The sequence below is a fragment of the Oncorhynchus mykiss genome, chromosome 24 (genome assembly GCF_013265735.2).
Source record: "Oncorhynchus mykiss isolate Arlee chromosome 24, USDA_OmykA_1.1, whole genome shotgun sequence".
Taxonomy (NCBI): Eukaryota; Metazoa; Chordata; class Actinopteri; order Salmoniformes; family Salmonidae; genus Oncorhynchus; species Oncorhynchus mykiss.
Genome location: NC_048588.1, coordinates 38,518,245 through 38,543,694, shown reverse-complemented (window position 1 = coordinate 38,543,694; position 25,450 = coordinate 38,518,245). Strand labels below are relative to the sequence as shown.

The window sequence follows — 25,450 nt, the reverse complement described above, 5'->3', positions numbered from 1 at the left end:
GTTGATGATAGAGTAGAAGACACTATGGTTGTTGACCATCTTGTTGGCCATTTATACCGGTGTTTTTCTTTCTATTTTATAAAGGACAACTGTTTATTAGGTCCTTCGTGTTATCTTCCATCCGTCTCAGTATTATTCCGCTACGACCCTTTTGTTGTTCTTTTACAGTATTTTACTGTATTATTACTACAGTATTTTACTGTATTATTACTACAGTATTGTACTGTATTATTACTACAGTATTTTACTGTATTATTATTATTATTACTACAGTATTTTACTGTATTATTACTGCAGTATTTTACTGTATTATTACTACAGTATTTTACTGTATTATTACTACAGTATTTTACTGTATTATTATTATTATTATTATTATTACAGTATTTTATGTGTTTTTATGCATCTGTAGTCCTGTTGACTTTGTAAAGATGTTTACAAACAGTAGAACTCTGCCTGGTGAGTAAAGACAAACCACTTCTGTTGCCATGGTAACTATAACGAGACAGACCGACCGTAGATAGCCTTAATGATAAAACAGCTAGCCTGTGTTTTCTGTTGTTAAATGAATTAACCCCCTTAAGGTAAGTGGAAAAGGTGAGGAGACTAACCATTTTGAAGTTTCCAGAGAGACGTCGTTGCTGCGGTTACTAACGGTAAGTCAGTCTTTACAGAGGTGTCTGCCGGTAACCGTGGAAACCGTGAGTAGCAACAGGTAGGTTGTATCTGTGTGTGTGCGTGTGTGTCTACGGTACAGGAGGACGACCGTGACAACCAGGTAGACACAGGTAAGTCAAGGGGACCCTGGCAGGTGTAGATTCACATTTCCACTAGTGTCAAGTCAATCATTGTTCAGATACGTTGGGAATCAACCAGATAACTGAATCATGGGAAGGACTGTTTGAGGACATGAAGTTAACCACAAAAGTCGTTTAGGACTGTAGTCGTTTTAGTGCCACTTGTAGATGAGAATTTTAAGAGTTAAATATCCGCATTCATGATCAACGGTATCGTCCGCACGCCACACCGTTACCCAAATCTCAAGAAATGTTACCTTGAAAGATACAGGGCACCTTATAACAACCAGGCTAGTTGTTTACAGGGTCCCCTTCGCTCTGTGACAGTAACAGGATCTTGAAGACGACGTGGAGAGGTGCAGTCCGGGAAGGTAGGTCTGTGGCCTGGGGAGAGTGAGTGAAATACCACCCGCTAGTTAACCACCCAAAGAGTAAAAACCTAAAAAACCAACCAGCGTAAAACACCTCTCTACCTTCATTATTTCAGGGTTCCCGGCTTCCCTGCCAGAGGAAAACAAAGCCTGTCCATAACACGACAAGTAAACAACAACAAGTAAACGATAACAAACAGCCTTCTACCTCTTTCCTTGTGTCACCATTGCTAGACAAATGTATATGGATCAGCCCAGAGACGAAAAATGCGCCCTTTTGAGGGGTTTCAGCGCAAGGCTATTGTAATATGTCCCACGGAGGAGGACTTTAAAGAGCGAACGTTAAGACAAACTGATGAACAGGGGAAGGATGTGCCAGATCAGGCTGTGTTAGAAATGAAAGGTAGGAACAACCATGTGGAAACAAAACCAACCAATAAAACAAAACAAACAACAGATCTACTTTACTTTTTTCTATGTTTTTGTCTCTAAAATCAAATCTTGGAAGATGCTCTCCCAACCCCTGGCCCCCCCATCCCAACCCCTGCCCCCCATCCCAACCCCTGCCCCCCCCTCCCAACCCCTGCCTCTTTCCCTGCCCCCCCTCCCCAACCCCTGCCTCCTTCCCTGCCCCCCTCCCCAACCCCTGCCTCCTTCCCTGCCCCCCTCCCCAACCCCTGCCTCCTTCCCTGCCCCCCTCCCCAACCCCTGCCTCCTTCCCTGCCCCCCTCCCCAACCCCTGCCTCCTTCCCTGCCCTCCAAACCCTGGCCCCCCCATCCCAACCCCTGCCTCCTTCCCTGCCCCCCTCCCCAACCCCTGCCTCCTTCCCTGCCCCCCCTCCCCAACCCCTGCCTCCTTCCCTGCCCCCCAAACCCTGGCCCCCCCATCCCAACCCCTGCCTCCTTCCCTGCCCCCCCTCCCAACCCTTGCCCCCCATCCCAACCACTGACTCCTTCCCTGCCCCCCCTCCCAACCCCTGCCCCCCATCCCAACCCCTGCCTCCTTCCCTGCCCCCCATGCTTCCAGCCTCCGGACATATTTAAGATGCAGTACCCTTTGATCCTCCTGCCCCTCTATGTTGCCCCTCTATGTTGTCCCTCTATGTTGCCCCTCTATGTTGTCCCTCTGTGTTGCCCCTCTATGTTGCCCCTCTATGTTGCCCCTCTATGTTGTCCCTCTGTGTTGCCCCTCTATGTTGCCCCTCTGTGTTGCCCCTCTATGTTGCCCCTCTATGTTGTCCCTCTGTGTTGTCCCTCTATGTTGCCCCTCTATGTTGCCCCTCTATGTTGTCCCTCTGTGTTGCCCCTCTATGTTGCCCCTCTATGTTGTCCCTCTGTGTTGCCCCTCTATGTTGCCCCTCTGTGTTGCCCCTCTATGTTGTCCCTCTATGTTGTCCCTCTATGTTTCCCTCTGTTGCCCCTCTGTTACCCCTCTATGTTGCCCCTCTGTGTTGCCCCTCTATGTTTCCCCTCTATGTTGCCCCTCTATGTTGTCCCTCTGTGTTGCCCCTCTATGTTGTCCCTCTATGTTGTCCCTCTATGTTGCCCCTCTGTGTTGCCCCTCTATGTTGCCCCTCTATGTTGTCCCTCTATGTTGCCCCTCTGTGTTGCCCCTCTGTGTTTCCCCTCTGTGTTGCCCCTCTATGTTGCCCCTCTATGTTGCCCCTCTGTGTTGCCCCTCTATGTTGCCCCTCTATGTTGTCCCTCTGTGTTGCCCCTCTATGTTGTCCCTCTATGTTGTCCCTCTATGTTGCCCCTCTGTGTTGCCCCTCTGTGTTGCCCCTCTATGTTGTCCCTTTATGTTGCCCCTCTGTGTTGCCCCTCTGTGTTTCCCCTCTGTGTTGCCCCTCTATGTTGCCCCTCTATGTTGCCCCTCTATGTTGTCCCTCTGTGTTGCCCCTCTATGTTGCCCCTCTGTGTTGCCCCTCTGTGTTGCCCCTGCCAACCCGCTGACCTGTTGCACTGCAAACTGAGGATGTGCTCTAAATTGAACTAACTTACGGTCAAAAAGTAGTGGACACTCAGTCTGCAAGGGCTGTTGACAAGCTTATTGGCTGTCGGTGAGCTGACTCATGTTCAGACCAGCAGTCATGTGTCAGTCATGTGTCAGTCATGTGTCAGTCCTTTTTGACAGCTGTTTTAAGAGCAGTGTTACGGCAGCACTTGGTTTGTAGTGGCGCTTCCTCCTCCCCTCTCCTCTCCTCCCCTCCCCTCCCCTCCCCCGCTCCTCTGTGTTCGCTTGAACAAATGTTTCCTCCAGGTTCTCTGGAGGTTGAATTTGTTCTGACTGCAGTAGCCAAACAGCCAGTCTATAGAACCATCCTACCCTTAGTCTACAGAACCCCTCCTACCCTCAGTCTACATAACCCCTCCTACCCTCAGTCTACAGAACCCTCCTACCCTCAGCCTATAGAACCCCTCCTACCCTCAGTCTGAAGAACGCTCCTACCCTCAGTCTACAGAACCCTCCTACCCTCAGTCTACAGAACCCTCCTACCCTCAGCCTATAGAACCCCTCCTACCCTCAGTCTGAAGAACGCTCCTACCCTCAGTCTACAGAACCCTCCTACCCTCAGTCTACAGAACCCTCCTACCCTCAGTCTACAGAACCCTCCTACCCTCAGTCTATAGAACCCTCCTACCCTCAGTCTGCAGAACCCCTCCTACCCTCAGTCTACATAACCCTCCTACCCTCAGTCTATAGAACCCTCCTACCCTCAGTCTACAGAACCCTCCTACCCTCAGTCTGCAGAACCCCTCCTACCCTCAGTCTACAGAACCCACCTACCCTCAGCCTATAGAACCCCTCCTACCCTCAGTCTACAGAACCCTCCTACCCTCAGTCTATAGAACGCTCCTACCCTCAGTCTGCAGAACCCTCCTACGCTCAGTCTATAGAACCCCTCCTACCCTCAGTCTACAGAACCCTCCTACCCTCAGTCTATAGAACGCTCCTACCCTCAGTCTGCAGAACCCCTCCTACCCTCAGTCTATAGAACCCTCCTACCCTCTGTCTGCAGAACCCCTCCTACCCTCAGTCTACAGAACCCTCCTACCCTCAGTCTATAGAACCCTCCTACCCTCAGTCTACAGAACCCTCCTACCCTCAGTCTGCAGAACCCCTCCTACCCTCAGTCTACAGAACCCTCCTATCCTCAGCCTATAGAACCCCTCCTACCCTCAGTCTACAGAACCCTCCTACCCTCAGTCTATAGAACGCTCCTACCCTCAGTCTACAGAACCCTCCTACCCTCAGTCTATAGAACCCTCCTACCCTCAGTCTGCAGAACCCCTCCTACCCTCAGTCTACAGAACCATCCTACCCTCAGTCTATAGAACCCTCCTACCCTCAGCCTATAGAACCCCTCCTACCCTCAGTCTATAGAACCATCCTACCCTCAGTCTGAAGAACGCTCCTACCCTCAGTCTACAGAACCCTCCTACCCTCAGTCTATAGAACCCTCCTACCCTCAGTCTGCAGAACCCCTCCTACCCTCAGTCTACAGAACCCTCCTACCCTCAGTCTGCAGAACCCTCCTACCCTCAGCCTATAGAACCCCTCCTACCCTCAGTCTACAAAACCCCTCCTACCCTCAGCCTATAGAACCCCTCCTACCCTCAGCCTACAGAACCCTCCTACCCTCAGTCTACAGAACGCTCCTACACTCAGCCTTCACAGCATACCCTCAGCCCACCCTCAGCCTACACAGCATACAATCAGCCTTCACAGTCTACCCTAAGGCTTCACAGTCTACCCTCAGGCTACCCTCAGCCTACACAGCATACAATCAGTCTTCCCCCACCTACCCTCAGCTTACAGTCTACCCTCAGCCTACACAGCATACAATCAGCCTACACAGTCTACCCTCAGCCTTCACAGCATACCCTCATGCTACACAGTCTACCCTCAGCCTACCCTCAGCCTTCACAGTCTACCCTCAGCCTTCCCTCAGCCTTCACAGTCTACCCTCAGCCTTCACAGTCTACCCGCAGCCTACCCTCAGCCTTCACAGCCTACCCTCAGCCTTCACAGCCTACCCTCAGCCTTCACAGTCTACCCTCAGCCTTCACAGCCTGCCTCCTTCCATCTCCTCCCAGTTCTTTCTCTTTTCTATGATTCCCCTCATCATTATGTGATAATAATTTATCTTTTCATTTTGTCTCCCGGTGGTGTTGGCTGATCTGGCCTTCGCTACAACCTCTCCTCTCTCTCTCTTTCTCTCTCTCTATCCTGTCATCCTGGACCGGTCCGTCTCCTCCATCTGTCTCTCTCGGTGGTCATCTCTCCATCCTGGCTTCCAGCCAACTTCCTGCTCCCTGAGCCCAGCGACTTCCTGGAAGAGGTGATTTTTGTGGAGCTGCAGCGGGAAGAGGCTTTCAATCTGGTGAAGGAATACAACGAGGAGGGACGCAAGGCCGGCCCACCCCCCGACAAACGCCATGACAACCGTCCGGGAGGGTTCCGTGGCAACGGCGGAGGCTACCAGCGCTATGACGACCGTGGCGGTCCTCGCGGCGGCGTAGGATACCAGAGTAGAGACGCAGGCGGATACAGAAGGGGTAAGGAAGGAACAGACTCCTCCCCAGGTCAGTCACTCACACTTTTCTCCTGAAGTGTGCATTCGTACACTCTCCCATCAGGGGGATTTAATAGGGAGGGACTGATTTAGGGCGGTTGTTGCTTACACCAATCCACTGCTTTTCACCGTGTCTGGGCTAGGCCCTGCTCTAAGAGATGTCCCTGTATGTCTCGCTCTGTTTCAGGCAACAACCGTGGCGGCTACACCGGCAACCGCTGGGGTGGGAACGGTAACTACCGTGAGGGGGGGTCGTCGGCTCCGAGGGCAGGGTACAACCGTAACCAACAGTCAGGAGGCTACAACCGCCCGGCGCCCTACAGCAAAGGGGGATACAACCAGGTAACCATGGATACACCTGCTGTCTTGTCTGTCTGCACATTAATGGAGAGGATATGAGTTTTACCTGAGCAGGAAAAACTCTGTGTCATAGCCCATCAACTAGAGGTTTTCCTGGTCGGGTGAAATAGTCAGGAAAAAGTCCTGACACTAACAATGTGCTATGAATCAGGGTACGACATAAATTATAGGACCATTGTAACGATGGTCCTCCTCTTCTGATGAGGGAGTAGGAAGGATCGGACCAATGTGCAGCGTGGTAAGTGTCCATGTCAATTTATTAGAACTGAACACACAAAATAAAATAACAAAGTGAATGAAAGACACGAAACAGTTCTGTCAGGTGAATAAACAGAAAACAACTACCCACAAATCATAGTGGGAAAACAGGCTGCCTAAGTATGGTTCTCAATCAGAGACAACGATCGACAGCTGCCTCTGATTGGGAACCATACCAGGCCAAACACAGAAATAGAAAACCTAGAACACAAAAACATAGAATGCCCCACCCCCAACTCACGCCCTGTCCAAACTAAAATTTGAGACATAAAAAAAAAGGAAACTAAGGTCAGGACGTGACACCGCTGGGCCGGCCCAGTAGCTTCTCGGCGCATTTTGGCAATCCAGTTCAACATTTACCTGCTCTGTCGCAGTCTACCGATTTGAAAACCACTGAAGACCACGTGTCAGAAAAGTCATGCTATTTGTAATTTGAGCAATATGATTGGCCATTCATTCAACTACGCTCATCGCGAGTCGCAACTTCTCGAGCAGTATGTGAGTTGATGCCGCCACACAGCGGGCAGCCCAGAGGGAAAAAGAAGCGCCCATCAATCTATTCGCTGAGCTTATTTATAAAAAATAAAAATTAAATGTTTTTAAGGGAAAGTGATTTACAAACGTAAACCTTCAATAGTGAACATACTAGCAATACGCTGGCTACGGTTGATAGTCGGCAAAAAGAAAGCTACAAAAATGCACCTAGCATTCGTCTTAGCTAGACTACTGTAGCCAGATTTATATATATTTTCAAAAGTACTTCTCTTAAAGGGGCAACGTCCTATTTTGAGATTTAAATATTTTAGAAACACGTGAATGACTGTATTAATAAACTACCCCAGGATCCTACTGTATTAATAAACTACCCCAGGACCCTACTGTATTAATAAACTACCCCAGGACCCTACTGTATTAATAAACTACCCCAGGACCCTACTGTATTAGTAAACTACCCCAGGACCCTACTGTATTAATAAACTACCCCAGGACCCTACTGTATTAGTAAACTACCCCAGGACCCTACTGTATTAATAAACTACCCCAGGACCCTACTGTATTAATAAACTACCCCAGGACCCTACTGTATTAATAAACTACCCCAGGACCCTACTGTATTAATAAACTACCCCAGGACCCTACTGTATTAATAAACTACCCCAGGACCCTACTGTATTAATAAACTACCCCAGGACCCTACTGTATTAGTAAACTACCCCAGGACCCTACTGTATTAATAAACTACCCCAGGACCCTACTGTATTAGTAAACTACCCCAGGATCCTACTGTATTAATAAACTACTCCAGGACCCTACTGTATTAATAAACTACCCCAGGACCCTACTGTATTAGTAAACTACCCCAGGACCCTACTGTATTAGTAAACTACCCCAGGACCCTACTGTATTAATAAACTACCAAAGGACCCTACTGTATTAATAAACTACCCCAGGACCCTGATGTATTAATAAACTACCCCAGGACCCTACTGTATTAGTAAACTACCCCAGGACCCTACTGTATTAGTAAACTACCCCAGGACCCTACTTTATTAGTAAACTACCGCCAGGACCCTACTGTATTAGTAAACTACCCCAGGACCCTACTGTATTAGTAAACTACCCCAGGACCCTACTGTATTAATAAACTACCCCAGGACCCTACTGTATTAATAAACTACCCCAGGACCCTACTGTATTAATAAACTACCCCAGGACCCTACTGTATTAGTAAACTACCCCAGGACCCTACTGTATTAATAAACTACCCCAGGACCCTACTGTATTAGTAAACTACCCCAGGATCCTACTGTATTAATAAACTACTCCAGGACCCTACTGTATTAATAAACTACCCCAGGACCCTACTGTATTAGTAAACTACCCCAGGACCCTACTGTATTAATAAACTACCCCAGGACCCTACTGTATTAGTAAACTACCCCAGGATCCTACTGTATTAATAAACTACTCCAGGACCCTACTGTATTAATAAACTACCCCAGGACCCTGATGTATTAATAAACTACCCCAGGACCCTGATGTATTAATAAACTACCCCAGGACCCTACTGTATTAATAAACTACCCCAGGACCCTGATGTATTAGTAAACTACCCCAGGACCCTACTGTATTAATAAACTACCCCAGGACCCTACTGTATTAGTAAACTACCCCAGGACCCTACTGTATTAGTAAACTACCCCAGGACCCTACTGTATTAATAAACTACCCCAGGACCCTACTGTATTAATAAACTACCCCAGGACCCTACTGTATTAGTAAACTACCCCAGGACCCTACTGTATTAATAAACTACCCCAGGACCCTACTGTATTAGTAAACTACCCCAGGACCCTACTGTATTAGTAAATTACCCCAGGACCCTACTGTATTAATAAACTACCCCAGGACCCTACTGTATTAGTAAACTACTCCAGGACCCTACTGTATTAATAAACTACCCCAGGACCCTACTGTATTAGTAAACTACCCCAGGACCCTACTGTATTAGTAAACTACCCCAGGACCCTGATGTATTAATAAACTACCACAGGACCCTACTGTATTAGTAAACTACCCCAGGACCCTACTGTATTAATAAACTACCCCAGGACCCTACTGTATTAGTAAACTACCCAGGACCCTACTGTATTAATAAACTACCCCAGGACCCTACTGTATTAGTAAACTACCCAGGACGCTACTGTATTACCCTAATGTACCCCATGGCTGGGCCAGTATATTTTTGGTTAACGTTGAATAGTTTAAAAGTAGTAATGGAGTCTGTTTTAGTTTTCCGACATGCTTTTCTTTCTCTCTCCTCCAGAGTTACAACCCCAGCAGCTATAATCAAGGCAACTACCAACAGGGTTACACCTACGGCAGCTACAGTCAGTACCCAGGATACAGCCAAACTCAGAGTTACAGTGAGTCTACGCCAGCTGCCGCAGGACAGACCTACAGCCAACAGCAGAACTACAACCAGCAGTACCAGCAGGTAGTTACCATAGCAACCAGCAGTATCAGCCGGTAGTTACCATAGCAACCAGCAGTACCCGTATGTAGTTACCATAGCAACCAGCAGTACCAGCAGGTAGTTACCATAGTAGCAACAACGGTAGTATGCCAGGATTCAGGTGAACTCGGGTAACCGTGCTACAGCTAACCTCCAGTATCAGCCTGAAGTTATTGGATAGGGTATTTAATCATTTTAGAAACTTCAGCTGGATAGGGTATTTAATCACAGAGAGATAGGGTATTTAATCACCGAGAGATAGGGTATTTAATCACCGAGAGAGGGTATTTATTCACCGAGAGATAGGGTATTTAATTACTGAGAGATAGGGTATTTAATCATTTTAGAAACTTCAGCTGGATAGGGTATTTAATCACTGAGAGATAGGGTATGTAATCACTGAGAGATAGGGTATGTAATCACTGAGAGATAGGGTATTTAATCACAGAGAGATAGGGTATGTAATCACTGAGAGAGGGGGTATTTAATCACTGAGAGATAGGGTATTTATTCACTGAGAGATAGGGTATTTAATCACCGAGAGATAGGGTATTTAATTACTGAGAGATAGGGTATTTAATTACTGAGAGATAGGGTATTTAATCACTGAGAGATAGGGTATTTAATCACTGAGAGATATGGTATTTAATTACTGAGAGATAGGGTATTTATTCACTGAGATAGGGCATTTAATTACTGAGAGATAGGGTATTTAATCACAGAGAGATAGGGTATGTAATCACTGAGAGAGGGGGTATTTAATCACTGAGAGATAGGGTATTTATTCACTGAGAGATAGGGTATTTAATCACCGAGAGATAGGGTATTTAATCACCGAGAGATAGGGTATTTAATTACTGAGATGTAGGGTATTTAATCACCGAGAGATAGGGTATTTAATCACCGAGAGATAGGGTATTTAATCACTGAGAGATAGGGTATTTAATCACTGAGAGATATGGTATTTAATTACTGAGAGATAGGGTATTTAATTACTGAGAGATAGGGTATTTATTCACTGAGAGATAGGGTATTTAATTACTGAGAGATAGGGTATTTAATTACTGAGAGATAGGGTATTTAATTACTGAGAGATAGGGTATTTAATCACTGAGAGATAGGGTATTTAATCACTGAGAGATAGGGTATTTAATTACTGAGAGATAGGGTATTTAATTACTGAGAGATAGGGTATTTAATCACTGAGAGATAGGGTATTTAATCACTGAGAGATAGGGTATTTAATTACTGAGAGATAGGGTATTTAATCACTGAGAGATAGGGTATTTAATTACTGAGAGATAGGGTATTTAATTACTGAGAGATAGGGTATTTAATCACTGAGAGATAGGGTATTTAATCACTGAGAGATATGGTATTTAATTACTGAGAGATAGGGTATTTATTCACTGAGAGATAGGGCATTTAATTACTGAGAGATAGGGTATTTAATCACAGAGAGATAGGGTATGTAATCACTGAGAGAGGGGGTATTTAATCACTGAGAGATAGGGTATTTATTCACTGAGAGATAGGGTATTTAATCACCGAGAGATAGGGTATTTAATCACCGAGAGATAGGGTATTTAATTACTGAGATGTAGGGTATTTAATCACCGAGAGATAGGGTATTTAATCACCGAGAGATAGGGTATTTAATTACTGAGATGTAGGGTATTTAATCACTGAGAGATAGGGTATTTAATTACTGAGAGATAGGGTATTTAATCACTGAGAGATAGGGTATTTAATCACTGAGAGATATGGTATTTAATTACTGAGAGATAGGGTATTTAATTACTGAGAGATAGGGTATTTATTCACTGAGAGATAGGGTATTTAATTACTGAGAGATAGGGTATTTAATTACTGAGAGATAGGGTATTTAATTACTGAGAGATAGGGTATTTAATTACTGAGAGATAGGGTATTTAATCACTGAGAGATAGGGTATTTAATCACTGAGAGATAGGGTATTTAATTACTGAGAGATAGGGTATTTAATTACTGAGAGATAGGGTATTTAATCACTGAGAGATAGGGTATTTAATCACTGAGAGATAGGGTATTTAATTACTGAGAGATAGGGTATTTAATTACTGAGAGATAGGGTATTTATTCACTGAGAGATAGGGTATTTAATCACTGAGAGATAGGGTATTTAATCACTGAGAGATAGGGTATTTAATTACTGAGAGATAGGGTATTTAATTACTGAGAGATAGGGTATTTAATCACTGAGAGATAGGGTATTTAATTACTGAGAGATAGGGTATTTAATTACTGAGAGATGGGGTATTTAATCACTGAGAGATAGGGTATTTAATTACTGAGAGATAGGGTATTTATTCACTGAGAGATAGGGTATTTAATTACTGAGAGATAGGGTATTTAATTACTGAGAGATAGGGTATTTAATCACTGAGAGATAGGGTATTTAATTACTGAGAGATAGGGTATTTAATTACTGAGAGATAGGGTATTTAATCACTGAGAGATAGGGTATTTAATTACTGAGAGATAGGGTATTTAATTACTGAGAGATGGGGTATTTAATCACTGAGAGATAGGGTATTTAATTACTGAGAGATAGGGTATTTAATCACTGAGAGATAGGGTATTTATTCACTGTATTGCCTCTCTCTCTCGCAGTATGCCCAGCAGTGGCAGCAGTACTACCAGAACCAGTCTCAGTGGAACCAGTACTACGGCCAGTACGGGAACTATGCCGGCCAGGGGCAGGGTCAACAAGGTCAGGGTTCACAGGGGCAGGGAGGTCAGGGGGCATCAGGTTCCTCCCAGTAACCTCTGACCTCTAACCTTTACAGCAGGGGTCAACGAAAGGCGGTTTATGCCCCACAATAAAATTAATTGTTCCCACCAAAAAATGTTTGGTTTTTTTATTTGAGGCGTGGGTTATTTTTGGTCCAAAAATATTAATATCACCAGGAATTCTGCTAAAAATGAGTTTAATTTAGGAAATTTGTTCACCAGGTATTCCCAGAAAGAAAAGAAAAAAGAGACGTGATCATGTCTCAATGTAGGCGAGGTATGACATGATTTTTATTTTCCATTACAATCTCATTTTGGGTCTTAGTTGTGGTCAATTTGCAGTGTACTAGTTGTAATCATTATGTTCCGACCCCCCCCCCCCCCCCCCCCCCCCCGAACATCTACACTGACAAAAAAAAAATGTTACCGCGGCTGAATCTAGTTACCTACCCCTGCTCTACATGTCTACTGATCTGCTATCTACTGTCTATCTACATGCCCAAACACACACACTCTCTCACACACACACACACACACCACATCACTGCCTCTTGTCACACATCATAATGACACACATCCGCATACACATGTATACACACTCACACAAACGTGGCACAAACACACACACACACACACACACAGAGAAGCTCACAGATGTCACACACACTTCAATGTTCACACACATTAACAGCAGCTTACTTCTAGCCAGCGTTAACCCTGTGTGTCTGGGCCCTTTTTTAATTGACTGTGCCAACGTGTAGAGTAGATCAGACATGTAGAGAAACATCTTCCTCTGAACTATGCCTGAATGTGGATGTACTGTCCGTCTGTCTGCCTGTCCGTCTGTCTCTCTGTCTGTCTGTATCTCTGTCTCTCTCTCTGTCTGTATCTCTATATCTCTGTCTGTCCGTATCTCTGTCTGTCTGTATCTCTATATCTCTGTCTGTATCTCTGTCTGTCTGTCTGTATCTCTGTCTGTCTGTCTGTATCTCTATATCTCTGTCTGTCTGTATCTCTGTCTATCTGTCTGTCTGTATCTCTGTCTGTCTGTATCTCTATATCTCTGTCTGTATCTCTGTATCTCTATATCTCTGTCTGTATCTCTGTCTATCTGTCTGTATCTCTGTCTGTCTGTATCTCTGTATCTCTGTCTGTCTGTATCTCTATATCTCTGTCTGTCTGTCTGTATCTCTATATCTCTCTCTGTCTGTATCTCTGTCTATCTGTCTGTATCTCTGTCTGTCTGTATCTCTGTATCTCTGTCTGTCTGTATCTCTATATCTCTGTCTGTCTGTCTGTATCTCTATATCTCTCTCTGTCTGTATCTCTGTCTGTCTGTCTGTCTGTCTGTCTGTCTGTCTGTCTGTATCTCTATATCTCTGTCTGTCTGTCTGTATCTCTGTTTGTCTGAATCTCTATATCTCTGTCTGTCCGTCCGTCCACAAACTCCACTTCCTTTTTAGTTCATTCAATGTTTTAGATTTAAAAGCCCTGGACACAAATAAGAGCGTGTTTGTTTACAGCGGAGAAAAATACCAGGTTTTTCCTGTATCGCTGTCCTGTTGTGTGTGGTCCCCCCCTCCTCTGCTGTCTTCACGTCCTGCTCATTAGAAACACTTACAACAGTCTTAAGTTGGAGGTTGGTAATGTTGTTGTTTTAGTCATCCTGGTAGATATTTACATGATGTAAAAGAGGATCAGATGAGGTTTCAAGGTGTTAATAGTATTTTATGATCTGCGGTGTGTCCACTGGTGTGTCCACTAGTGTGTCCACTGGTTTGTCCACTGGTGTGTCCACTGGTGTGTCCACTGGTTTGTCCACTGGTGTGTCCACTGGTTTGTCCACTGGTGTGTCCACTGGTTTGTCCACTAGTGTGTCCACTGGTTTGTCCACTGGTGTGTCCACTGGTGTGTCCACTGGTTTGTCAACTGGTGTGTCCACTGGTTTGTCCACTGGTGTGTCCACTAGTTTGTCCACTAACAGCAGAATGTTTGGCCACTAGTTAGTCCACTAGTTAGTCCACTGGTTTGTCCACTAACAGCAGAATGTGTGTCCACTAGTTTGTCCACTAGTTAGTCCACTGGTTTGTCCAATAGTTAGTCCACTGGTTTGTCCACTAGTTAGTCCACTAGTTAGTCCACTGGTTTGTCCACTAACAGCAGAATGTTTGCCCACTATTTAGTCCACTAGTTAGTCCACTGGTTTGTCAACTAGTTAGTCCACTAGTTAGTCCACTGGTTTGTTGGCTAGTTAGTCCACTGGTTTGTCCACTAGTTAGTCCACTGGTTAGTCCACTGGTTTGTCCACTAGTTAGTCCACTGGTGTGTCCACTAGTTAGTCCACTGGTTTGTCCACTGGTTTGTCCACTAGTTAGTCCACTGGTTTGTCCACTAGTTAGTCCACTGGTTTGTCCACTAGTTTGTCCACTAACAGCAGAATGTTAGTTCACTAGTTAGTCCACTGGTTTGTCCACTAGTTTGTCCACTAACAGCAGAATGTTAGTCCACTAGTTAGTCCACTGGTTTGTCCACTAGTTTGTCCACTAACAGCAGAATGTTGGTCCACTAGTTAGTCCACTAGTTAGTCCACTAGTTAGTCCACTAACAGCAGGATGTTAGTCCACTAGTTAGTCCACTGGTTTGTGCACTAGTTAGTCCACTAGTTTGTCCACTAGTTAGTCCACTAGTTAGTCCACTAGTTTGTCCACTAGTTAGTCCACTAGTTAGTCCACTAGTTTGTCCACTAGTTAGTCCACTAGTTTGTCCACTAACAGCAGGATGTTAGTCCACTAGTTAGTCCACTAGTTAGTCCACTAGTTAGTCCACTAGTTAGTCCACTAGTTTGTCCACTAGTTAGTCCACTAGTTAGTCCACTAGTTTGTCCACTAGTTAGTCCACTAGTTAGTCCACTAGTTTGTCCACTAACAGCAGGATGTTAGTCCACTAGTTAGTCCACTAGTTAGTCCACTAGTTTGGCCACTAGTTAGTCCACTAGTTAGTCCACTAGTTAGTCCAGTAGTTTGGCCACTAGTTAGTCCACTAGTTTGGCCACTAGTTAGTCCACTAGTTAGTCCACTAGTTAGGCCACTAGTTAGGCCACTAGTTAGTCCACTAGTTTGGCCACTAGTTAGTCCACTAGTTAGTCCACTAGTTAGTCCACTAGTTAGTCCACTAGTTAGTCCACTAGTTTGGCCACTAGTTAGTCCACTAGTTAGTCCACTAGTTAGTCCACTAGTTAGTCCACTAGTTAGGCCACTAGTTAGGCCACTAGTTAGTCCACTAGTTTGGCCACTAGTTAGTCCACTAGTTAGTCCACTAGTTTGGCCACTAGTTAGTCCACTAGTTAGTCCACTAGTTTGGCCACTAGTTAGTCCACTAGTTAGTCCACTAGTTTGGCCACTAGTTAGTCCACTAGTTAGTCCACTAGTTAGTCCACTAGTTTGGCCACTAGTTAGTCCACTAGTTAGTCCACTAGTTAGTCCACTAGTTTGGCCACTCAGTTGTTTTGTTTATTGCAACAACCCTTTTTTTAATTGTTGTAAAAAATGTTTAATGTTAAAATGTTTGACTTTGTGTTGAATCCTGTCAGAATGTGTTTTTATTGGACAACAACAATAATATGATAACAATACAACAGATGAATGAACCCTATACGATGTCTGTTTCATGACTGAAGTTTAAACGATTTAGTTTCACATTCACATGTTTATATACCGTGTCTCTGTCTGGTAAGTGGTAACACAACACAATCAAATAATTCATTCATAAACTATGAAGTAGTTTTATGTTTTATTTGTAAATCAGTATTTCAACATAATTAATAAACGGTGTTCCTCACTACGAGTCCATGTGTGTAGTCACGAATCACTCGTATAACGTTTCATAAAACCACCAAAAATACTTTTTTTTAATAGAAATCATAATTAAACACACAGATAGTCCGGTCCATAGATAGTCTTGGGTATCCAGCCGTCGTAATCTCACCTCGGCTGGTACTGTGCCTCCCAAATGCTTCCCTATTCCATAGGATATGTCTAGAATATTCCTGCTCCGTAACAGGTCTTTTTGTAGCTTAGTCGGTAGAGACATGTAATGCCAGGGTAATGAGTTCCATTCCCGGGACCACCCATATGTAAAATGTATGCACACATGACTTGAGTCGCTTTGGGTAATTAAAATAAAAATGGCCGCTAAATGGCATATATTGTTATTATTTTGACCAGAGCCCCCTACTTTGGCTAGTAGATCGTCTTGAAAACCGGAGCCTAGGTAACACCGTGACCAGGGTTTGGTTTCAATGATGGGACTCTTTAGTCATAGAAGACCTATGTCACTACCTACGTAGCATAGAGGAACTATGTCACTACCTACGTAGCATAGAGAAACTATGTCACTACCTACGTAGCATAGAAGACCTATGTCACTACCTACGTAGCATAGAGGACCTATGTCACTACCTACGTAGCATAGAGGAACTATGTCACTACCTACGTAGCATAGAGGAACTATGTCACTATCTACAGTTGAAGTCGGATGTTTACATACACTTAGGTTGGAGTCATTAAAACTCGTTTTTCAACCACTCCGCAAATGTCTTGTTAACAAACTATAGTTTTGGCAAGTCGGTTAGGACTTCTACTTTGTGCATGACACAAGTCCAACAATTGTTTACAGACAGATTATTTCACATATAATTCACTGTATCACAATTCCAGTGGGCCAGAAGTTTACATACACTAAGTTGACTGTGCCTCTAAACAACTTGGAAAATTCCAGAAGATGATGTCATGGCTTTAGGAGCTCCTGATAGGGTAATTGACATAATTTGAGTCAATTGGAGGTGTACCTGTGGATGTATTTCAAGACCTACCTTCAAACTCAGTGCCTCTTTGCTTGACATCATGGGAAAATCAAAAGAAATCAGCCAAGATCTCAGAATATAAATTGTCGACCTCCACAAGTCTGGTTCATCCTTGGGAGCAATTTCCAAACGCCTGAAGGTACCACGTTCATCTGTACAAACAATATTACGCAAGTATAAACACCATGGGACCACGCAGCCGTCATACCGCTCAGGAAGGAGACACGTTCTGTCTCCTAGAGATTAACGTACTTTGGTGCGAAAAGTGCAAATCAATCCCAGAACAACAGCAAAGGACCTTGTGAAGATGCTGGAGGAAACAAGTACAGTATCTATATCCTCAGTAAAACGAGTCCTATATCAACATAACCTGAAAGGCCGCTCAGCAAGGAAGAAGCCACTGCTCCAAAACCGCCATAAAAAGCCAGACTACGGTTTGCAACTGCACATGGGGACAAAGATCGTACCTTTTGGAGAATGTCCTCTGGTCTGATGAAACAAAAATAGAACTGTTTGGCCATAATGACCATCGTTTGGTCAAAAACGGGGAGGCTTGCAAGCTGAAGAACACCATCCCAACCGTGAAGTACGGGGGTGGCAGCATCATGTTGTAGGGGTGCTTTGCTGCAGGAGGGACTGGTGCACTTCACAAAATAGATGGCATCATGAGGTAGGAGAGTTATGTGGATATATTGAAGCAACATCTCAAGACATCAGTCAGGAAGTTAAAGCTTGGTCGCAAATGGGTCTTCCAAATGAACAATGACCCCAAGCATACTTCCAAAGTTGTGGCAAAATGGCTTAAGGACAACAAAGTCAAGGTATTGGAGTGGCCATAGCAAAGCCCTGACCTCAATCCTATAGATAATTTGTGGGCAGAACTGAAAAAGCGTGTGTGATCAAGGAGGCCTATACAAACCTGATTCAGTTACACCAGCTCTGTCAAGAGGAATGGGCCAAAATTCACCCAACTTATTGTGGGAAGCTTGTGGAAGGCTACCCAAAACGTGTGACCCAAGTGAAACAATTTAAAGGCAATGCTACCAAATACTAATTGAGTGTATGTAAACTTCTGACCCCCTAGGAATGTGATGAAAGAAATAAAAGCGGAAATAAATAATTCTCTCTACTATTATTCTGACATTTCACATTCTTAAAATAAAGTGGTGATCCTAGCTGACCTAAAACAGGGAATTGTTACTAGGATTAAATGTCAGGAATTGTGAAAAACGTGAGTTAAATATTATTTGGCTAAGGTGTATGTAAACTTCCGACATCAACTGTAGTGTAGCATACAGAAATTATGTCACTACCTATGTAGCATAGAGGAATTATGTCACTACCTACGTAGCATAGAGGAATTATGTCACTACCTATGTAGCATAGTGGAATTATGTCACTACCTACGTAGCATAGAGGAATTATGTCACTACCTACGTAGCATAGAGGAATTATGTCACTACCTATGTAGCATAGAGGAATTATGTCACTACCTACATAGCATAGAGGAACTATGTCACTACCTACGTAGCATAGAGGAATTATGTCACTACCTACATAGCATAGAGGAACTATGTCACTACCTACGTAGCATAGAGGAATTATGTCACTACCTACATAGCATAGAGGAACTATGTCACTACCTACGTAGCATAGAGGAATTATGTCACTACCTACGTAGCATAGAGGAATTATGTCACTACCTATGTAGCATAGAGGAATTATGTCACTACCTACGTAGCATAGAGGAACTACGTCACTACCTACGTAACAGAGGAATTATGTCACTACCTACGTAGCATAGTGGAACTAAGTCACTACTCTTGAGTAATATATAAATTAGAACTAGCAAAGATGAAGATTTTGTAGATTATTTTTAATGGGTGCATTTCACAAGTTGCAAGTTTGCATCAACTACCTTCACTAAACTTTTGCGACGTTCTAGCCTCATGTCTGTCTGTCTTGTGGTTTGTTTGGTCCCCAGAAATGCCCCCCCCCCCCCCCTATTGACCTTGACATAAGTCTATCATTGAAAACAGATGTGTTGCCTAGGGTCAAGTCTTCAAGACTTACCTACCAGCCAAACACAGTAGGACTCTGGTCAAAAGCCCCCCCCCCCCCCCCCATTGACGTAAGTCTATCATTGAAAACAGACCCTAGTCACTGTGTTGCCTAGGGTCAAGTCTTCCAGACCAGGTAATCCAGGTAATAGTCCGCTATAGGGCATAGAGTGCCATTTGGGACCCCAGTATAGACTCAGTACAGTAGGCCCTCAAATTTCCTTTAAACAAAAAAAAACACACTGACACCCTAAACTGAGATTAGCAGAGGTGCCAGAATATGAACATAATTACAACAGTACAACAACGATCATCACATCACAGGGTTGGAAACGTTACTGTAGTTTCACGGATGCAGTCCAGCAGAAGCTGTGATAAAGGCCGTGTGTATTTGGTGGAGGTGGAAGGGACAGAGAGGCGTTGCATTGTACTACTGACATTAGTATAATCATGTCCCGTCATGCTTACCGGGTAGCTTGTTGTATAAGATTTTAAGGCAGTCTTGGGAGGTCCATCTCCACGGGCCTGTCCACTATGGCACCCTATTGCCTATATAGTGCACTACCTTGGTGTGGCAGGGTAGCCTAGTGGTTAGAGTGTGGGACCAGTAACCGAAAGGTTGCAAGAGCGAACCTCGAGCTGACAGGGTAAAAAAAATGACGTTCTTCCCCTGAACAAGGCAGTAAACCCCACTGTTCCTAGACCAGTTAACCCCACTGTTCCTAGACCAGTTAACCCCACTGTTCCTAGACCAGTTAACCCCACTGTTCCTAGACCAGTTAACCCCACTGTTCCTAGACCAGTTAACCCCACTGTTCCTAGACCAGTTAATCCCACTGTTCCTAGACCAGTTAACCCACTGTTCCTAGACCAGTTAACCCCACTGTTCCTAGACCAGTTAACCCCACTGTTCCTAGACCAGTTAATCCCACTGTTCCTAGACCAGTTAACCCACTGTTCCTAGACCAGTTAACCCCACTGTTCCTAGACCAGTTAAACCCACTGTTCCTAGACCAGTTAACCCACTGTTCCTAGACCAGTTAACCCCACTGTTCCTAGACCAGTTAACCCCACTGTTCCTAGACCAGTTAATCCCACTGTTCCTAGACCAGTTAACCCACTGTTCCTAGACCAGTTAACCCCACTGTTCCTAGACCAGTTAACCCCACTGTTCCTAGACCAGTTAAACTCACTGTTCCTAGACCAGTTAACCCCACTGTTCCTAGACCAGTTAACCCCACTGTTCCTAGACCAGTTAACCCCACTGTTCCTAGACCAGTTAACCCCACTGTTCCTAGACCAGTTAACCCCACTGTTCCTAGACCAGTTAACCCCACTGTTCCTAGACCAGTTAACCCCACTGTTCCTAGACCAGTTAACCCCACTGTTCCTAGACCAGTTAACCCACTGTTCCTAGACCAGTTAACCCCACTGTTCCTAGACCAGTTAACCCCACTGTTCCTAGACCAGTTAACCCCACTGTTCCTCGACCAGTTAACCCACTGTTCCTAGGCCGTCATTGAAAATAAGATTTTATCTTTTAACTGACTTGTCGAATTATTATTTTTTTTAAATACCTTTTTGACCAGGGATCTAGTAGTGATCAAAGTAGTGCCCTATATAGGGAATAGGGTGCCATTTGGGATTTAACCCCTGGTGTTGAAGAAAAGAGCTTAGCACCACAGAACGTTCAAGAATGTTCAGAAATGGAAAAAAATACATCATACGTCACATAACAGTTAGAATACACTGTATATATTTAGAAAACCAAAATAGATTGTAGAAGTCACAGGAAAATATATTTAAAAAAAAAAAATTTTTTTTTTACATGAACTCTACTTGAAAATTATCAGGAAAAGTGGTTGCATCAATGGGTGTTTATCAGAATCCATAATACCGTGGCATATTGTAGCACGGGAGGGTCGGAGGGGTTGAGTCCCAAATCAAAGTATACGAAACAGTGCATTGAGGGTACTTTTCGAATGCGTGTTCCATTCGTACATATTTTTTTTTTTTAGCATGCATCGATGTAAGCTTCAACAGAAATATGATTACAAAAACACAACATACAAAATTACACAAATTTTGATTAAAATTAATGGCGGCCATTGCTTGAGCTGAAGCGAAAAATACAACGCGACTTGGGAATTTAAATGTTAGCTAATCATATACGTTGCCTGACTACAATATTTTATCTTGCTACGTTAATAAATACAGCCCGTTTTGGCATGGTTACCTTCCTACAGTACCCACTGTAGTGTGCGTAGGTCGTAAGCCCATTGTAAAGTCAATAGAGCTAACTGGCTAACTACTGCTGTTAGCTAGCCAGAGAGCCACAAATAATTGTTAGCTTACTGCCCACGAAGAATTTATATCTACCTTGGATAACATTGGTTTATGTCGTTTTTTTGCCTGTTATTCTATCTGGTTAGCTACATTATTACGGTAAACATATAGCAATCAATCAATTAAACGTATTTATAAAGCCATTCTTACATCAGCTGATGTCACAAAGTTCTGTACAGAAACCCAGCCTAAAACCCCAAACAGCAAGCATATAGCTAGCTCATAGATATGAAGTAAAACATTTGCTTCGTGTATATATCGTCTCTATTGCCATTGTCCTGGCTAGAAGAAGGAATGGGTTAAGTCCATAGTAAATCAATAGGGCTAACTGGCTAGCCACGGGGAAAAAAATGTTAGCTAGCTACCCACAAAGAATTGACATCGACTGTACCTTGCATGACATTCGTTGCTGTTCATTTTTTCCCCCTGTTTAACTAGCTAGCTGGCTAGCTAGATTACAACTATTCACATATATCTAGCTGATAATTATGAAGTAAAAGTTAGCTTTGTGTATATCTTCGTCTGTTGTCGTCATTGTCCTGGCTGGAAGGAGGGTCGGTGAATGGGGAGGTGCAGTGTGAGGTAATACAGTAGGGGGAAGTGCTTCTCAAATGGAAAGTTTTATGTGTTCTCCACACTCTCAACCTCAAGAGAATTCACTCGGGAGAACGTCCTGAAGAGAATTCACTCGGGAGAACGTCCTGAAGAGAATTCACTCGGGAGAACGTCCTGAAGAGAATTCACTCGGGAGAACGTCCTGAAGAGAATTCACTCGGAAGAACGTCCTGAAGAGAATTCACTCGGGAGAACGTCCTGAGGAGAAAGCACTCGGGAGAACGTCCTGAAGAGAATTCACTCGGGAGAACGTCCTGAAGAGAATTCACTTGGAGCATGAGTGTGGAGCACGGTAGGATGCATATTGAGAAACAAACCCATTGGCTCAAACACAGCCCACATAAACCCAGTTTATTTGATGTCTGGGTGTGTATGAGTTTGTGTGTGTCTGTCCGTATGTGTGCGCACGTTTGTGTGTGTCCGTCCGTTCTTGTGTGTGTGTGTGTCTGTCCGTGGGTATCCAGTGTCCCAGCTCAGTCGGGTTCTCTGCTCTTATCTCTGATCAAGTTGAGTTCCTCCATCTTCTCCTGCAGGAAGGAGGCAGGCATGGAGGAGCCAAGGAATCTCTGGGGCTTCACAACACAGCCCTGGGGGGGGGAGGGAGGGTGGAGAGTCACAACACAGCCCTAGGGGGGGGGGGGGGGGGGAGTCACAACACAGACCTGGGGGGGGAGACAACACAGACCTCGGGGGAGGGAGGGAGGGGGGGGAGTCACAACACAGCCCTGGGGGGGAGGAAGGGTGGAGAGTCACAACACAGACCTGGGGGGGGAGACAACACAGACCTGGGGGGGGGGGGGGGGGGGGGGGGGGGTGGAGAGTCACAACACAGCCCTGTGGGGAGGGAGGGAGGGTGGGGAGTCACAACACAGCCCTGGGGGGAGGGAGGGAGGGTGGGGATGCCATAACACAGACCTGGGGGGGAGGAAGGGGGGGAGACAACACAGCCCTGGGGGAGGGAGGGTGGGGAGTCACAACACAGACCTGGGGGGGAGGAAAGGGGGGAGACAACACAGCCCTGGGGGAGGGAGGGGGGAGCGTCACAACACAGCCCTGGGGGGGGGGGGAGAGTGCAGACCGTTTCAGGCAGACAGGGTCAGACAGACAGGGTCAGGCTGTTTCAGACAGACAGGGTCAGGCAGACAGGGTCAGGCTGTTTCAGACAGACAGGGTCAGGCAGACAGGGTTAGGCTGTTTCAGACAGACAGGGTCAGGCAGACAGGGTTAGGCTGTTTCAGACAGACAGGGTCAGGCAGACAGGGTTAGGCTGTTTCAGACAGACAAGGTCAGGCTGTTTCAGACAGACAGGGTCAGGCTGTTTCAGACAGACAGGGTCATGTGAAATAGTTAATTTAAAAAACCTGAGCTGTGTCTGATTTGGTGTTGACTACAGGTCTTACCCTGTCTCTCTCTATAGGGAGAACTTGCTGGTTTCCCTTCTTGTCCACACTCACAGGCATCCACAACCCCGGGTCTGTCTGGGTGGACCGGTCTGAGAGCGCAGAGTCACCCCTGTTACCCAGAGTGGACCGGTCCAAGTCCCTCCTATTACGGTTGTTACCACAATTACTGTTACCCCCGGGGAAAACAAAGGTGTTGTCTTCCGAAGAACCTGTTTGGATAAACACAACAGTACATCATCATTATTATTATTATTATAGGGAATATAACAATCAACCAGTCAGTCACTGTAGCAGTAGGTTGATGTGTTAGTGACAGTCACTGTAGCAGTAGGTTGATGTGATAGTGACAGTCACTGTAGCAGTAGGTTGATGTGATAGTGACAGTCACTGTAGCAGTAGGTTGATGTGTTAGTGACAGTCACTGTAGCAGTAGGTTGATGTGATAGTGACAGTCACTGTAGCAGTAGGTTGATGTGACAGTCACTGTAGCAGTAGGTTGATGTGACAGTCACTGTAGCACTAGGTTGATGTGATAGTGACAGTCACTGTAGCAGTAGGTTGATGTGACAGTCACTGTAGCAGTAGGTTGATGTGTTAGTGACAGTCACTGTAGCAGTAGGTTGATGTGATAGTGACAGTCACTGTAGCAGTAGGTTGATGTGTTAGTGACAGTCACTGTAGGTTGATGTGATAGAGTGACAGTAACTGTAGGGTGATGTGATAGAGTGACAGTCACTGTAGATTGATGTGACAGTCACTGTAGGGTGATGTGATAGGGTGACAGTCACTGTAGATTGATATGACAGTCACTGTAGGTTGATGTGACAGTCACTGTAGGGTGATGTGATAGAGTGACAATCACTGTAGGGTGATGTGATAGAGTGACAGTCACTGTAGGTTGATGTGATAGAGTGACAGTCACTGTAGATTGATGTGACAGTCACTGTAGGGTGATGTGATAGGGTGACAGTCACTGTAGATTGATATGACAGTCACTGTAGGTTGATGTGACAGTCACTGTAGGGTGATGTGATAGAGTGACAATCACTGTAGGGTGATGTGATAGAGTGACAGTCACTGTAGGGTGATGGGATAGAGTGACAGTCACTGTAGGGTGATGGGATAGAGTGACAGTCACTGTAGGGTGATGTGATAGAGTGACAGTCACTAGCAGTAGGGTGATGTGATAGAGCCAGTCACTAGCAGTAGGGTGATGTGATAGAGCCAGTCACTAGCAGTAGGGTGATGTGATAGAGCCAGTCACTAGCAGTAGGGTGATGTGATAGAGCCAGTCACTAGCAGTAGGGTGATATGATAGAGCCAGTCACTAGCAGTAGGGTGATGTGATAGAGCCAGTCACTAGCAGTAGGGTGATGTGATAGAGCCAGTCACTAGCAGTAGGGTGATGTGATAGAGCCAGTCACTAGCAGTAGGGTGATGTGATAGAGCCAGTCACTAGCAGTAGGGTGATGTGATAGAGCCAGCCACTAGCAGTAGGGTGATGTGATAGAGCCAGTCACTAGCAGTAGGGTGATTTGATAGAGCCAGTCACTAGCAGTATGGTGGTGTGATAGAGTGACAGTCACTAGCAGTAGGGTGATGTGATAGTGACAGTCACTAGCAGTAGGGTGATGTGATAGAGCCAGTCACTAGCAGTAGGGTGATGTGATAGAGCCAGTCACTAGCAGTAGGGTGATGTGATAGAGCCAGTCACTAGCAGTAGGGTGATGTGATAGAGCCAGTCACTAGCAGTAGGGTGATGTGATAGAGCCAGTCACTAGCAGTAGGGTGATGTGATAGAGCCAGTCACTAGCAGTAGGGTGATGTGATAGAGCCAGCCACTAGCAGTAGGGTGATGTGATAGAGCCAGTCACTAGCAGTAGGGTGATTTGATAGAGCCAGTCACTAGCAGTAGGGTGATGTGATAGAGCCAGTCACTAGCAGTATGGTGGTGTGATAGAGTGACAGTCACTAGTAGTAGGGTGATGTGATAGTGACAGTCACTAGCAGTAGG

At 45.0% G+C, this 25,450-nt stretch overlaps 2 protein-coding genes and 1 long non-coding RNA gene across 8 annotated transcripts in view; 1 reads left to right on the top strand and 2 right to left on the bottom strand.

Moving 5' to 3' along the window:
- The window catches only part of hnrnpul1 (heterogeneous nuclear ribonucleoprotein U-like 1), a 39,358-nt gene extending 27,091 nt beyond the window's left edge, over positions 1–12,267 (top strand). For 4 of the 5 annotated variants that reach the window (XM_036962170.1, XM_036962165.1, XM_036962168.1 and 1 more), the window contains exons 12-16: positions 1,403–1,571; positions 5,471–5,755; positions 5,933–6,087; positions 9,191–9,361; positions 12,032–12,267. In XM_036962170.1, coding sequence (XP_036818065.1) covers positions 1,403–1,571; positions 5,471–5,755; positions 5,933–6,087; positions 9,191–9,361; positions 12,032–12,184 — 933 coding nt within the window. In that variant the 3' untranslated portion in view covers positions 12,185–12,267. The remainder of the gene's footprint in view (positions 1–1,402; positions 1,572–5,470; positions 5,756–5,932; positions 6,088–9,190; positions 9,362–12,031) is intronic. The other variant, XM_036962169.1, reaches the window with a different exon arrangement.
- Positions 12,268–15,927: 3,660 nt separating this feature from the next.
- Positions 15,928–16,811, bottom strand: LOC110503272. Its single transcript, XR_002470453.2, has 2 exons — positions 16,567–16,811; positions 15,928–16,476 (listed from the first exon to the last, which is right to left on the bottom strand). It is a non-coding gene; the product is annotated as an uncharacterized LOC110503272 (long non-coding RNA).
- Positions 16,812–20,528: 3,717 nt separating this feature from the next.
- rasgrp4 (RAS guanyl releasing protein 4) overlaps positions 20,529–25,450 on the bottom strand; it is a 59,732-nt gene continuing 54,810 nt past the window's right edge. For both annotated transcript variants that reach the window (XM_036961232.1, XM_036961233.1), the window contains 2 exons: positions 23,434–23,645; positions 20,529–22,620 (listed from right to left, as the gene is read on the bottom strand). In XM_036961232.1, coding sequence (XP_036817127.1) covers positions 22,507–22,620; positions 23,434–23,645 — 326 coding nt within the window. In that variant the 3' untranslated portion in view covers positions 20,529–22,506. The remainder of the gene's footprint in view (positions 22,621–23,433; positions 23,646–25,450) is intronic.